The sequence below is a fragment of the Eptesicus fuscus genome, chromosome 6 (genome assembly GCF_027574615.1).
Source record: "Eptesicus fuscus isolate TK198812 chromosome 6, DD_ASM_mEF_20220401, whole genome shotgun sequence".
Lineage (NCBI taxonomy): Eukaryota > Metazoa > Chordata > Mammalia > Chiroptera > Vespertilionidae > Eptesicus > Eptesicus fuscus.
The window spans coordinates 81,612,483-81,625,885 of NC_072478.1; the positions used below are offsets into that span (position 1 = coordinate 81,612,483).

The window sequence follows — 13,403 nt, forward strand, 5'->3', positions numbered from 1 at the left end:
AGTGAGCAGATTATTCGTACTAGGCACATCTAGGCTCCTCCGCTTCCCAGACTTGCAGATGCACCATCTCGGACTAGGACCCGGACCGCAGCAAGCGGGCAAGATTCTGGGTGGCGGCCCCGTGCACTGAAGCAATTACCACCTAGGCTCGGGTCTGCAGCACAGCGCGGGCGGGAGGGGGCGGAGCTTGCGTTGCAGCCCCAGGCGGTAAAGTGGCCCGCCCTCTGCCTCAGGCCCCGCCTCCAGGCCCCGATGATTGGGTCAAGGCCGCGGAAGGGCCGGGCGTCCGCGGGAGGCCGGGGGGTCGGGCTGAGGCGGGCGTGCTGATTGGTCCGGCTGGGATTAGGTCATCGCTAGCAGGTTCGAGCGGCCCGACGCGGCCGGGGCGGCTGAGGCTGCTGTGAGAGGGCGCTCGAGGCTGCTGGAGAGCTAACCAGCCAAGGAGGCGGGGAGGCGGCTCCCGCACTCGCTCTCCGGATCGCTTGCTTCCCGGCGCCGCTGCTGGTCCGCTGCTGCGCTTCCTGCTCGCCTGCCGCTCCGTACCGCGCCGTAGCAGCCGGGTCCGGGCTGGGTTCGGGAGTCGTGCTCGCGGGCGGACGTCGCGCGGAAGGCGAGCCGCGGCCACACCTGTGGAGCCGGCGGCCGTCCGGGGTGCCAGTCGGGGTCTCACCGCGTGCGTGCTCGGGGCTGCGGGCCGCGAGGGCTCCCGGGGAGGCGCGCCCCCCGGCTGGGCGCCTCTGGCACCATGGGGCTCCCGGCGCTGGAATTCAGCGACTGCTGCCTGGACAGCCCGCACTTCCGAGAGACGCTCAAGTCGCACGAAGCGGAGCTGGACAAGACCAACAAATTCATCAAGGAGCTCATCAAGGACGGGAAGTCCCTCATCAGTGCGCTCAAGAGTGAGTGTCCCCGAGCCCAGCGGGGACGCAGCCCGGGCCGGGAGGGGCCGTCGGGCTCGCTCAGCCCTGGGTGTCTGGGCACCCCGGGCGCCCGGCTGGTTTTCTTTCCCTGGGGCGCTGAGGGACCGGCGTAGATGCTTGTGAGTGAGGCGGGAAGGGCACGTAAAATGGGCGAGCCAGCGACTCTCCGGCGAGGAAAGAGACCGGGCGCCCAGCCCTTCGCGTTCTGGAATGGTCGGGAGATGGCCGAGCGCTAGTGGTGCTCCAGGCTCCGCGGTGGGTGTGCGCCGCACACAGGTGTCCCGGAAGTGGGACGGTGGTGCCCGGGGCGCCGCAGCCTGTGGGAAACCCCTAGCGCCTGCGGCTCAGGCTCCCTTGGGGATGAGTTGCTCACCCTTGGGTGCCCAGCGTGGGAATGGAGCATCCCCCGTCCAGGGGGCGCTGCCTCCCCTCAGGAAAAGGCGGCTTGGGACTGCTTCGCTCCCTGCGCGCAGCTTCAGCCTGCTCGGGGCCGCCGGGTTTTCCGAAAGGCACCCGAGAAGGTCTGGGTGGAATGGTTGCTTAGCCCAGGATTCTTTGGAGTATTGGCAGCCAATAAACCCCACATGTAGAATCAGAACCAGGTACGAATGCAGGTCCTGATTCATGTGTATAACAGGAGGTGATAGGGGTGGGGCTCCAGAACCCGACCGAGTGTTCCTTTACTCTAAACCGTGGGCGAGTGTTTAAAAATAGAAGGAACATACCCTGACTCTTTCCCCCTTCCGCTCCCTTGCTCTCCTTTTTTTTTTTTTACTTCTGTCTTTGAAAACTCAAAGGTCTGAGAAGGAATGTGCTCGGTTCTCGATCAGAAAAGAGAAGTTTGAACTTATTCCTCAAGGTTCCGGAACCTTTTGTAAAACCATTTTTCCATTCGGTGGGGGAAGAAATGAAATTTGCATTCTGTGTATGATTTTTCTCTTGACTTTTTTTTTTTTTGCAGAGCTAGAGAGTTGCTCCTTCCGGCCAAACAAGAGTGGCCTGGGGATGAGCATCTCAGGTTGTGAGATCCTTTTTCAGGCCATCCATTTAAAAATAGTTCAGCACATCTTTTAGTCTTGAGAATCAGGAATAATGTGAAGGCAGAGAGTGGAATTGTGTTTGACTTCACTTTTCCTGTCTCTGTGATGGATTTCTTCGTAGGTGATGCCTTTCAGCTAAGAAAGGTTGCGTTGGCAGATTCAGGTCCTAACTGTGAGAATTTCCCCAGCCTCTCCAAAGGAGATTTACAGAAGACAGGTGCCTGAGGTGTCATTTTGTGAGCCTTTTATTTCTAAAAATGAAGAGGGAGACAATGGAACCCCAGGGCAGTAGGTGCCAATCTTTTCGGGTGAAATAAATGTAGAACTGTGACGTGATGAGGCTCCTCAGAGGCTGGAGACGGTGACCTGAAGCACGTAAACAGCTCCTTCCTTTGTCAGTGATCAGGCCATCCTGGGTTCAGGGAATACTTGACCCCTGGTTTGGAGTAAGTTAGGAGCCCATTTATAGGTTGGCCCCACCAATTTTGATTGAATCTCAGTCCTTCTTTCATCAGGCCTCTGCTTTATCCAGCGAACATTTCAATGCTGTGCCTGCTGTGTGCTGGGTACTGCCCTGGGCACGGAGGATGTAGCAGTGACTATTCTGCCCCTGGGGTGACAGGGACTCAGTGGAATTATCTCTTGTGCTGTTCTTCTTTTTACAAATGAGAAAACAGGCTTGGGGGAGTCACTAGTCCAGAGCCACACTAGCAGCAGGGCTTAGTTTGGAACCCCCACTTGGTCTGAGCTGGAGATGGAGTTGTTGCTGGTGCAGAGCTCTTAATCCTGCCCCATCCCACTTGACCAGAAGGGACCCTATGGACCAAGCCTTCTGGAATTAGGACTTGGGGGTGCAAGTGTGTGGCTGGTAGTTTATTTGACTGCTGTAATTTGTGTGTGTGTGTGTGTGTGTGTGTGTAAGAATTCTTTGGGTAGGAGGAAATAATGCAGTGATAGGGTTTAAGAGTTATTGAAGTTGTGTAATGGAATTGACCACCCATGTAACTTGGGGGAAAGTCTTACATGGAACTAAGTGTTCTAATCTCTGAATATGTAGCTCTACTGCTACTACTACTACTACTACTACTACTACTACTTGGACAGGTCATGTGACCTCTTAAAATAAAGAGGATGAAATCCCAGATTTCAGGCATTCCGTTACCATTAGGTGCTTGCTACATTGTATATACTACTATATTAGTATTTGTGTATTGTTTTCCTTTGGGTGATACGTATCACTACGTGTAAATGTAAAGGTAGTATTTAAAAAAATAAGTACATAATTTATAAGTAACAGTGGTTTGGTGATTTACAGTCTCTTCTAGCTATAAAATTTTATGACTTTATTTTATAATTAGTATTTATAGATCTTTAGATTTAATTTTTATTTGTGTGTTTATATGGGGCAATAAAACTGGCCTTTAGGGATTGCCAAGATTCAGCTAGATCATTGTTATTGCTGCTTCCACTTTATGAGTGAGGAAACTGAAGATCAGAGAGATCAGTAACCTGCCCTAGGCAACACAGCAAATAAGTACATTTAAACCGAGTTGTCTTATTCCAAAGCCTGTGCACTTAATCCTGAAGCAAAACTGTCCACTAGGTCAGTTTTCTCTTGAGTCCCCTTGAAAATCTGATAAATAAACACCATGGACTCCATAAAATGAACTTAAAGTCTTTCCCTGAAGTCCAAACTTCTGGTCAGGACACCTAGAAGATAAGCAATAAGATGATTTGGGACCTCCATTTTTAAAAATCCTGGTTTTGGAGATATGCAGTAGTGCCTTTGAGGCTCCCAGTCACTTTTTCTATGCTGATTTGTTCAGGCCTTTTCTGTGGGCACTTATTCATCCGCCCAGGCCCCTTTCCTTGACCTTATTAATCAGTGTCTCAGTGAAGAGGATTCTCTTCTTCTCCTTCTTTTCTCCTCCTCTTTCTCCTTCTCCTCCTCCTCCTCCTCCTCCTCCTCTTCCTCCTTCTTGATGAATTTGGGAGTTATAGAATTAAGAAATTTAGGATTTCCTGGGTTTGAATCTTGACCCCATCACATACTGGGTGACTCCAGGCAAGTCACTAAGCCAGAGTTCCTCCTATGTAATATGAGAATAGCCACCTTCACCCTCTAGATCTAAATGAAATATTGTGTATAAAGAAAATACATTAGCTTGAGCTGTTGCATAGCACTGCTCACTTAATGATAGTTATCATCTTCCAGCATTCAGGGTTGCAAAACTTGGAGCAAAAGTCACTTATGAGGAGAAGGGTGGTAAATTTGGTTTGGGTATAAGGAGTTAGGCCCCTTCTTCCTTCATGCCAGTTGTTGGTAGCTTACACAGTGGTGTATGTATTAACTATTGGTGGGAAGAATCCTGGTAATGTTTGTGTAAAGTTGTAGCTATGCAAAAAAAAAAAAGTAAGTCTTCTAATATCTTTGCTGTTCCTAATAACATTCCGGCATCTTGAATTTTCAATCTTCTTGCAGGAGTAACTCCCTGCCTTGGTGGTTGTGCTGGCTGCCTCTCTCTGCCTTGTAGGAAAAGCTTATGGAATGTATTGGACTTCATGTCTGGCTATCTCATGGAGTCAATGGCAAAACAAATGTTTCATAGAAATGAAAATGAATCAGGTTGTTGCTTTTGAGAGGTGGTGAGGGTCTTCAGGAACTGTGTTTCTATCTTGGCAGTTGGTTTATGAACCTATTGCTGGGGATATGCTCCTTTAAATTTGACTTCTGTTCTCTGAGACAGAGTGAAATATCCTTATTTCTCATAGTCTAAGGTGAGTCAGAAATGCAGATTTTAAAATATTAACTTTATTGAGATATAATTCACCATTATATCTGTGAGTTCACCCATTTAAAGCATCCAATTCACTGGTTTTTAGTACATTCACAGTGTTGCACAACCATCATCACAATCAATCTAACGTTTTCATCACCCTCAAAAGAAACCCCATTCTTGCCTGGTTGGTGGCTCAGTGGTTGCGCATTGACCTGTGAACCAGGAGGTCACTGTTTGATGCCCAGGTTGCACATGACCAGGTTTCAGGCTCAATCCTAAGTAGGAGGTGTGCAGGAGGCAGCCAATCAATGATTCTCTTTCATCATTGATATTTCTCTCTCTTGCTCCCTCTCCCTTCATCTCTGAAATCAATACAAATATATATTTTTTAAAAGAAACCCCATTCCCATTAGCAGTCATCCATTTTTTCCCAACTCCACTTCCCCAATCCCTAGTAAACCACTCATGTAATTTCTGTCTCTATAGATTGGCCTATTCTGGACATCAGAAGTGCAATTTAAATAGTTTTCTCCAAGATGGTGGTGGGTGACCAGCTTTAGGCACAGAGTTCTTGATTGGAATTCTGTAAGTTGCTCTGTCTTCCTCAGGGGGATTTAAGTAGAGGTGAGGTCCCAAAGACTGAACCGTGTCCCAGGGCCCAGGGAAACCCAGGTGTGCCTTTGTGTTTCCAACCCAGGAGAGGGAACTGGCTTTCTTCTAGTTCATGGTACTTTGATGGATACAAAAGAGATTACCAAAACAAGACTAAGCATCTAGTCCCTTCTCTCAGTGAACTTTTAGGCAGGTTGGGCAGGCTGTGTGATACTGAATCAAGCCTTATTCTTGGGTAGGTATTCTTCTGGGTAACACTTATTTTTTTTAACAAAATGAAATGAATTTATTTATATTTCTCTAGTTGAGCCCATAGTTTTCAGGAGCTTTTTGGAGATGACACACCTTTTCCATTGCATTTTTGACAGGTAATAGTTCTGAGATCTCTGGCCTGCATCACACCTCCAAAGGCAACCACAGTGAATTTAACGGAAAGTAGTCAAATAAGAATGCCAGCAGCCCTTGTTTATTGAGCACTTACCAAGTGCCCAGCTCTATGCTAAGTGCACATTGTCGCATTAAGCCTATCACCATCCTGTGAGATGAATACTCTTATTTTTCTGCATCTTATAGTTGGGGTAACTTGTTTAAGGTCACACAGCTAGGAAGTTGTACAACCAAGTTTATTACCTGGCAATGGACCTACAGGGCCTTCTCTTGAACATGACTCTTCGATGCTTCAGTAAACATGCTGGCAGTGAAGATGCAAATTCTTTTTTTTTTTTAAATTTCTTTATTGATTAAGGTACCACATATTTGTCCTCATCCCCCCATTCCCATTCCACACCCCTCCCCACTCATGCTCCCACCCCCCTGTTGTCCTTAACCACTGGTTAGGCTCATATGCATGCACACAAGTCCTTTGGTTGATCTCTCCCCTTTACCCCCACTCTCCCCTACCCTCCCTCTGAGGCCCAACAGTCTGATCCATGCCTCCTTGTTTCTGGGTCTGTTCTTGTTCCTCAGTGTATGTTGTTCATCATTTCCCCTAGATGAGTGAGATCATGTAAGATGCAAATTCTTTATAGATCTAGACCTTAGAACGGAGAAACATGCAGCAGGCGCTAGATTAAGTGAGAACATTGTCTCACCCCAGTTGTTTTTCAGACTCTGAGCCCTAGGTATCAAAGAACAATTGATACTTATACTTTGTATTGTGCTCTGAAGTTTTGTGTTTCTCTCTCCATCATTGGGTTAAAGAACCATTGTAGGAGGGGCAAATGAGGGTTTCTGACTATCTCTTGGCTTTGTAAAACAATAGAGTTTCTCTTTTATAGCATTAATGTCTTTTTAATTAAAATTTTTATTGTGATATAATTAACATATATTAGTTTTAGGTATACAACATAATGATTTGATATTTGTATATATTGTGAGGTGATCACCATAAGTCTGTTTCCACAGTTACAATTTTTTTCTTTTGATGAGACTTTTGAGATTTACTCTCTTAGCAACTTTCAAATATTCACTACAGTATTATTAACTATACTATATATTCTGTCCCCATTACTAATTTATTTTATGACTGGAAGTCATTATATTTTAATTGGGTAAAAAAAGCATTGAACAGGGAAGCCAAATATCCTATTCCTGATTTGGTAAGAGCAATGGTTCATCCTCTTTGTTCATTAAAACGAGTAAAAAATTGACACGAAGAGTTGTGTGCTTAAAAGCATATCATCTTTTTGTACTTTTTAAGGATTTGTTACAGGCTTTTTGCAATAGTGAGATAAACCCTTATTGAATGGCATAAACTCTCAAAGGATGTTCAGTGCCAGCCAGCTTTGTTTAGGAGTAATTATATTATTCACAAAATCCTAAGGAACAAATGAGTATTGAGTTAGCAAAACATTTTCCCCAGTTCCTTTGCTTTGCTTTATCACCTTGCAAATAAAAGGGGGGAAAACGGATTTCCTGATTATTTGTAAATGATGATATTTTGCAATACTGACATTTGGAGTGTTACGCATACAAATATAAATAGCAAATTAAATCCAAATAAGGTTTTGCCGTTTTTATATAATACTGGCTTAAAAAAAAGTCCTCCCACTTTAATTCATTCTGCTCTCGATTGGATTGAATAAATTGCATCTAATCTGTAGTTCTCAACCCACTGACTGAGACTTAAGCTCTCCTCCTCCCTGCTTTTAAAACTAATTAATAGACTTTATTTTTAGAGCAGTTTTAGGTTTCTAGAACAATTGAGTGGAAAGTATAGAGAGTTCCCATATAGTCTCTCACACCTATTCCTTCCTATTATTAACATCTTGAAGTAGTGAGGTACATTTGTTACTGTGGTGACATAATGTTACTAACTAAAGTCCATAGATTACATTAGGGTTCACTCTTTGTGTTGTGCATTCTGTGGGTTGGGACAAATGTATAATAACAGGTATTGGCCATTATAGTATCATACAGAATAGTTTCATTGCCCTAAAATCCCCTGTGCTTCACTCCTGTGCCCCATCCTTGACAACCACTAAACTTTTTGTTTCCCCAGTTTCGCCTTTTCCAGAATGTCATATAGTTGGAATCATACAGTATGTAGCCTTTTCACATTGGCTTCTTTCACTTAGCAATATGCACTTAAGGTTCTTCCATTTGTTTTGTGACGTGATAGCTCATTTCTTTTTATCACTGATCAATTTGCCATTGTCCGTATGTACCACATGAATGTATCCATTCATCTATAGAAGGACAACTTGGTTGCTTCCAAGTTTTGGCAATTATGGATAAAGCAGTTTCACGGTGCGGAAATGAGTTTTCAACTCATTTGGGTAAATGCCAAGGAGTGCATTTGCTGGATCATGGTATGGTAAGAGTATATCTAGTTTTGTAAGAAACTGCCAAACTATCTTCCAAAGTGGCTGCACCATTTTACATTCTCACCAACAATGAATGAGAGTTCCTGTTGCTGCACATCCTCAGCCATATTTGGTGTTCTCTGTATTTTAGATTCAGGGTGTAACGAATAATCCTATCTTTTTCCAGAACTTTTTTCATCATTCAAATCTGAAACTCTATACCCCCTAAACAACAACTCCCCATTAATTCCTCCCCCTGTACCTGGTAAACCTCTATCCTAGTCTCTCCACGAATTTGAGTACTCTAAGTACTTTGTATTAGTGGAATAATCCAGTATTTGTCCTTTTGTGTCTGGTTGATTTCACTTAGCCTAATGCTTTCAACGTACATCCATGTTGTAGCATGTGTCAGAATTTCATTCCTTTTTATGGTTGAATATCTTATTTGTTGGGTTTTAATTACCAACAACTATCATTAAGAAAGACTATTCTTCCCTGGCTGGTGTGGCTCAATTGGTTAGAATGTTGTCCCATCCACCAAAGGGTTGTGGGTTCGATTTCCGGTCAGGGCAGTACCCAGGTTGCAGGTTCCATCCCCAGTGGGTGTGGGTACAGGAGGCAACTGATCGATGTTTCTCTCTCACATTGATGTTTCTCTCTCTCCCCTTCTCTCTGCCTCTCACCCTCTTCCCTTCCCTCTCCCTTTCTCTAGAATCAATGAAAAACATATCCTTGGATGAAAATTAAGAAAAGAAAAAGAAAAAAAAAGAAAGACTATTCTTTCTCTTAAATTTATAAAAAGGTATTTTCCCTCCTCTCCTCTTTTATCCCCCCTTCAGAATGATCACTAACACTCTGAATTAACCTATTGATTTATCATGGGTATGTATCTCAAGAACATTAAGTTTATGGTTATTCTTATCAAAGTAGTCATTTGTTTTAGGTCTTCATATTTTTAGGGAGTTTTTTTTCCCAATGCTTTATTGAATTATTCCACCAGTTTTAATTGTACAATTCAGTGTTCTGCAACCAGCACCCCAATCCAATTTTAGAACATTTGCATCACCCCACAGAAAAGCTCTCTCCATTCTTACCTCAAGCCTCAGACAACCATTAATTAATTTTTTTTATTTTTTGAAGCATGACACAACGTGGATTTATTACTCCCGGTTTTACAGGTCAGAAATCCAGGCATGGAGGGACTGACTGAGTTTTCTGCTCTGGGTCTCAGGAAACTGAAATCATGGTGTCATCTTTTACCGGGAGGTTCTGGGGGAGAATCTTCCATCCACCTCATTTCAGTTGTCCACAGGATTCATTTCCGGGGGGCTGTCTGCGGTCTCCATTCTCTTGCTGACTGTCCGCAGGGGCCACTCTCTGTTCTTAAGAGACAGCCACACGCCTTCTCATGTGGCTCCTCCATCTTCAAAGCCAGCAAGAGCCCTCTTAGTCCTCAGAATGCCCGCTGAAACTCTGATTTCCTCTTTTGCCACGGGCCAGGGAAAACTCCCAGATTTTAAAGGGTTCCTGTGATTAGATTAGGCCCACCTGGTAATCGCCTTTTTGATGACCAGTCAGTTGATGAATTCCTTGTGCTGTATAATGTAACAGAACCACAGGAGTGATAGCTCGTCATACTCACAGGCTCCCCCACAGCGCGTTCTGGCAGTACTGCCACTTTTTTATTCCTTGGACAGGGCAAACTCTTCCTTACCCCAAGGCGTTTGCACTTGCTCTTCCCTCCACTGGGAAGATTCAGCTCTAGACCTTCTTTTGCACAGTTGGCTGCTTCTAGTCATTTCAGCCTCCATCAGAGGTGTCCTCAGGCGGGCTGAATCCCTGCCCACTCAGCTGGTCAATGTCAACCATACCTTCCATTCGTATTTTCTTCATGTATGTATCAACAGCTCAGGTTAGTTTGCTGACTTATATGTTGGCTTATTTTTGTCTGGCTCTCCTAGCTTGATGTAAACCCCATGAGAGCCTTTCTCTGAGTGTCTTGTCTCCCACTGGCCTGGCAGAGCCCCTAGCACTTGGTTGGTGCTCAATAAATAATGTCTGAATAAATAAATGAGTGAGTAGTGCAGTGGATTAAGTCTAACCTCAGGGGATCCTGAGAGGGAATACTTCAAAGAGTTAGACAGCCTAAATATCCCTATAGGTTTGTCTTTTCTGAAAATTTAAGCTAAATTGAATTGTATGTGGTCTGTTGCATCTTCATTTAGCATAGCATAATGTTTTTAGATTCATCCATGATGTAGCATGTATCAGTGGTTGTTTCTTTTTATTACCAAAGAGTATTCTATTTTGTAAGTCCTGTTTTGTTTATCCATTCACCAGCTCATGAACATTTGGGTTCTTTCTAGTTTTTGGCTCTTATGAATGCTACAATGAACATTTGTATATGTCTTTGCGTAGACATATGTTTTCATTTCTTATTTCACTTCTTACTAGGAGTATAATTGCTAGGTTGTATAGTTAATGTATGTTTAATCTAGAAAAAAAAAACCAAAAAAACACCCCAAACACTGCCAAACTGTTTTCCATAGCAAAAGCATCATTTTAAATTCCCACCAGCAATGTACTAGGGTTGTAATTTCTCCCGGTCATCTCCAACACTTGTTAGACTGTCTTTTTGATTGTAGCAATCCTAATGGTTGTGAAGTAGTATCTCATTGTGGTTTTAATTTGTGTTTTCCTGATGACTAATGATCTTGAGCATCTTTTCATCTGCTTATTGGCCATTGGTGCATTTTCTTTGCTGAAATGTCTTCAGATATTTTTTTTGGACCGTATTTTATATCTTAGAAACCCTCCCCCTTTTACTTTGTTTCATAAAACTTTTGATGGTTAAGTGAACAGCATTCAGTAGTATTCTTCATTAGCCCTCATTTGGGGACTTTTTCATTCCCTTTACTTCAGCCCTCAGATGCATTTGATTGGTCAGTTTCGGGATCCCAGCACTTAAGAAGGTGGTTCTGAGGAAGCTGACATTCAAGTTTTTGCTCTGGGTAAGCCAGTCAGCATCTCTCTGGGCAGAGGCCGCAGGCCGGCTGTCCTAATTCTGGCCAGTGTAAGCCAATGATCACAAACCCCATGACTTGACAAAGGGGGAATGGGTCAGGGAGGAACCTATCATCACTGAGCTATTGGGGAAAGCAGCCCATGGAGGTGACTTTGTTGTCCTGTGAAGGCCACTGCGTTTCTGAAAGTTAACCTAGGGTGGGGGTGCCCATATAAAGCTAACAGTCAAAGTGGTTTTCTAGATTTACATTTCTGACTGACCCTAGTTTTAACTTTTAATTATAATCCAGTATGTTTCGAATTATGTATTTCCTGCCATCAAAGGAAGGCTTTCACTAACACACATGGAGCCCTGCTCTGCTCTACCATGTCCTCTAAGCCCTAGACTACAGTAAGGGTTTTTAGGATGGCAGTAGTAGGTGCAGAAGTCACGAGGAGGGTCAGTGCATGGAGTGCTTGAGGACTGGCAGGGAGACCAGTGTGGTTGGAGCAGAGTGATGGTAAATGAACAGGGAGGGAGTCCAAGAGTCAGGTTATGGGGGTTTTGTGACCCAGAAAGGACTATGGGTTTCATTCTAAGTGTGATAGGCAGCCATGGGAGGTAGTGACATGGTCCTACTTGTGTTTTTAAGAGATCTTAGGATTACTCTGTGGAGAATAGGTATAGTGGGGGCAGGAACGGAGGCAAGGAGACCAGTTAGGAAGCTGTTCTAATAGGTCAGGTTAAGAGGCAATGGCACCTGGGGCTAGAGTGGCAGCATCAGAGATGGTGGTCAGATTCTGGGCGTTTTTGGAAGTAGAGTCCACAGGATTTGCTGTTTGATTAGATTTGGGTTATGAGAAAAAAGAGAGAAGTCAAGAATGATTTAAATGTTTTTGGCTGGAGGAATTATGTGAATGATGGTGCTATTTTATGAAATAAGACTTGGGAGTAGTATTAGGTGTGAGGGGAAAATAAACAGTTTGAATGAATGACCTAATCTTACTGTGCAAAGAAAAAATAATTACATGGTTTATGAGTACATTCTTATAAAAGCATCAGAGAATATGGAAATGTACAGAGTAAAGCCCCCTTCCTAGTTAACTACTGTCACCAGCTCAGCATACTTTTTTCTTGTCTTCTGTGCATATTTGTCTTTTTATAAATGGGATTATACTATATGAATTACTATGTTTTGTTTTTCTAGTTAATACTATGTTTTAGTAATCTTCCCTGTCAGTACATGCATTCTTTTTAGTGACTGCAGAAAGTTCTATCATGTGCAAATATAGCTTATGTACCTAGCCTCCTATTGCAGGATGTTTGGATTGTCACAGTTTTTCACTAAAGAGGAAGTGCTGCAGTGATTACTTGCACACCCACCTTTGTGTGCAAGTCCCAGTATTTCCATTAGCTAGAAGATTCCCAGAATCCTTGAAGATTCCTCCAAGTGGAATTGTTCCCAAACTTCAATTTTTACAAGCTTTTTGACATCTATTGTTTAGGTCCTTTGCATCACTATAGCCAGTTGATATCTGTCTAGTGCTCTTTTGAGTGTGTTAGATTATGTTTCTAAAGCTTAATTAATTTCTTGCTTAAATTGGAAGCTTTCTTAACAGATCAGGCCTTTCTGTTAGGCACTGATATGGATTCTAAACCAGGGGATAGAAAAAAAATGTGTAGGCGTGTGTGCCTGTGTGTGTGCCTGTGTGTGTGGGCGTGTGTGTGTGTGTGTGTGTGTGTGTATGTGAGAGAGAGAGAGAGAGAGATTACAATTAATTGTCTGTGTCCTTGGGCCTGTCTGGTATCTTTTCTGAGCTGCAGGTGCTTACAGATAAAATGGGTGATGGAATGGGGCTTTGCCCAAATCTAATGGGATATTTCAACATTAAATTTCAGGGACTGAGAAGGAAATCACATTTGTTAGGGTGAGAAAACAGCATTAGTGGCCAGAGGAATGTTTACAAATTAGAGTCACTGGAGTTTACACATTTTTGTAGAAACCCAGTATGGAGAAAGAGAGGAAATAGTAAGGAAAACAGCTCCTCAGTGTGTGCCAGAAGCTGTCATGGCATGTTTACATCTGGCTCATTTCACCTTGGTTGGAAGGCACAGAATGCTGCAGAGGGTGAGCATGGAGGCTGGGCAGTGGCCTACTATATTTAGAAAGAGGAGATTCCTGGGGTTAGAGTGGTCTGTGTGCGTGCCTGTGTTTTCTTTGCCAGAAGAACAAAGGTTTGAGG

General features: G+C 43.7%; 1 protein-coding gene across 2 annotated transcripts in view; it reads left to right on the plus strand.

The window, feature by feature from the left end:
• Nucleotides 1-451: 451 nt before the first annotated feature.
• ARHGAP26 (Rho GTPase activating protein 26) overlaps nucleotides 452-13,403 on the plus strand; it is a 408,401-nt gene continuing 395,449 nt past the window's right edge. For both annotated transcript variants that reach the window (XM_054717998.1, XM_008140911.3), the window contains exon 1: nucleotides 452-899. In XM_054717998.1, the coding sequence (XP_054573973.1) occupies nucleotides 746-899 (154 nt within the window). In that variant the 5' untranslated portion in view covers nucleotides 452-745. The remainder of the gene's footprint in view (nucleotides 900-13,403) is intronic.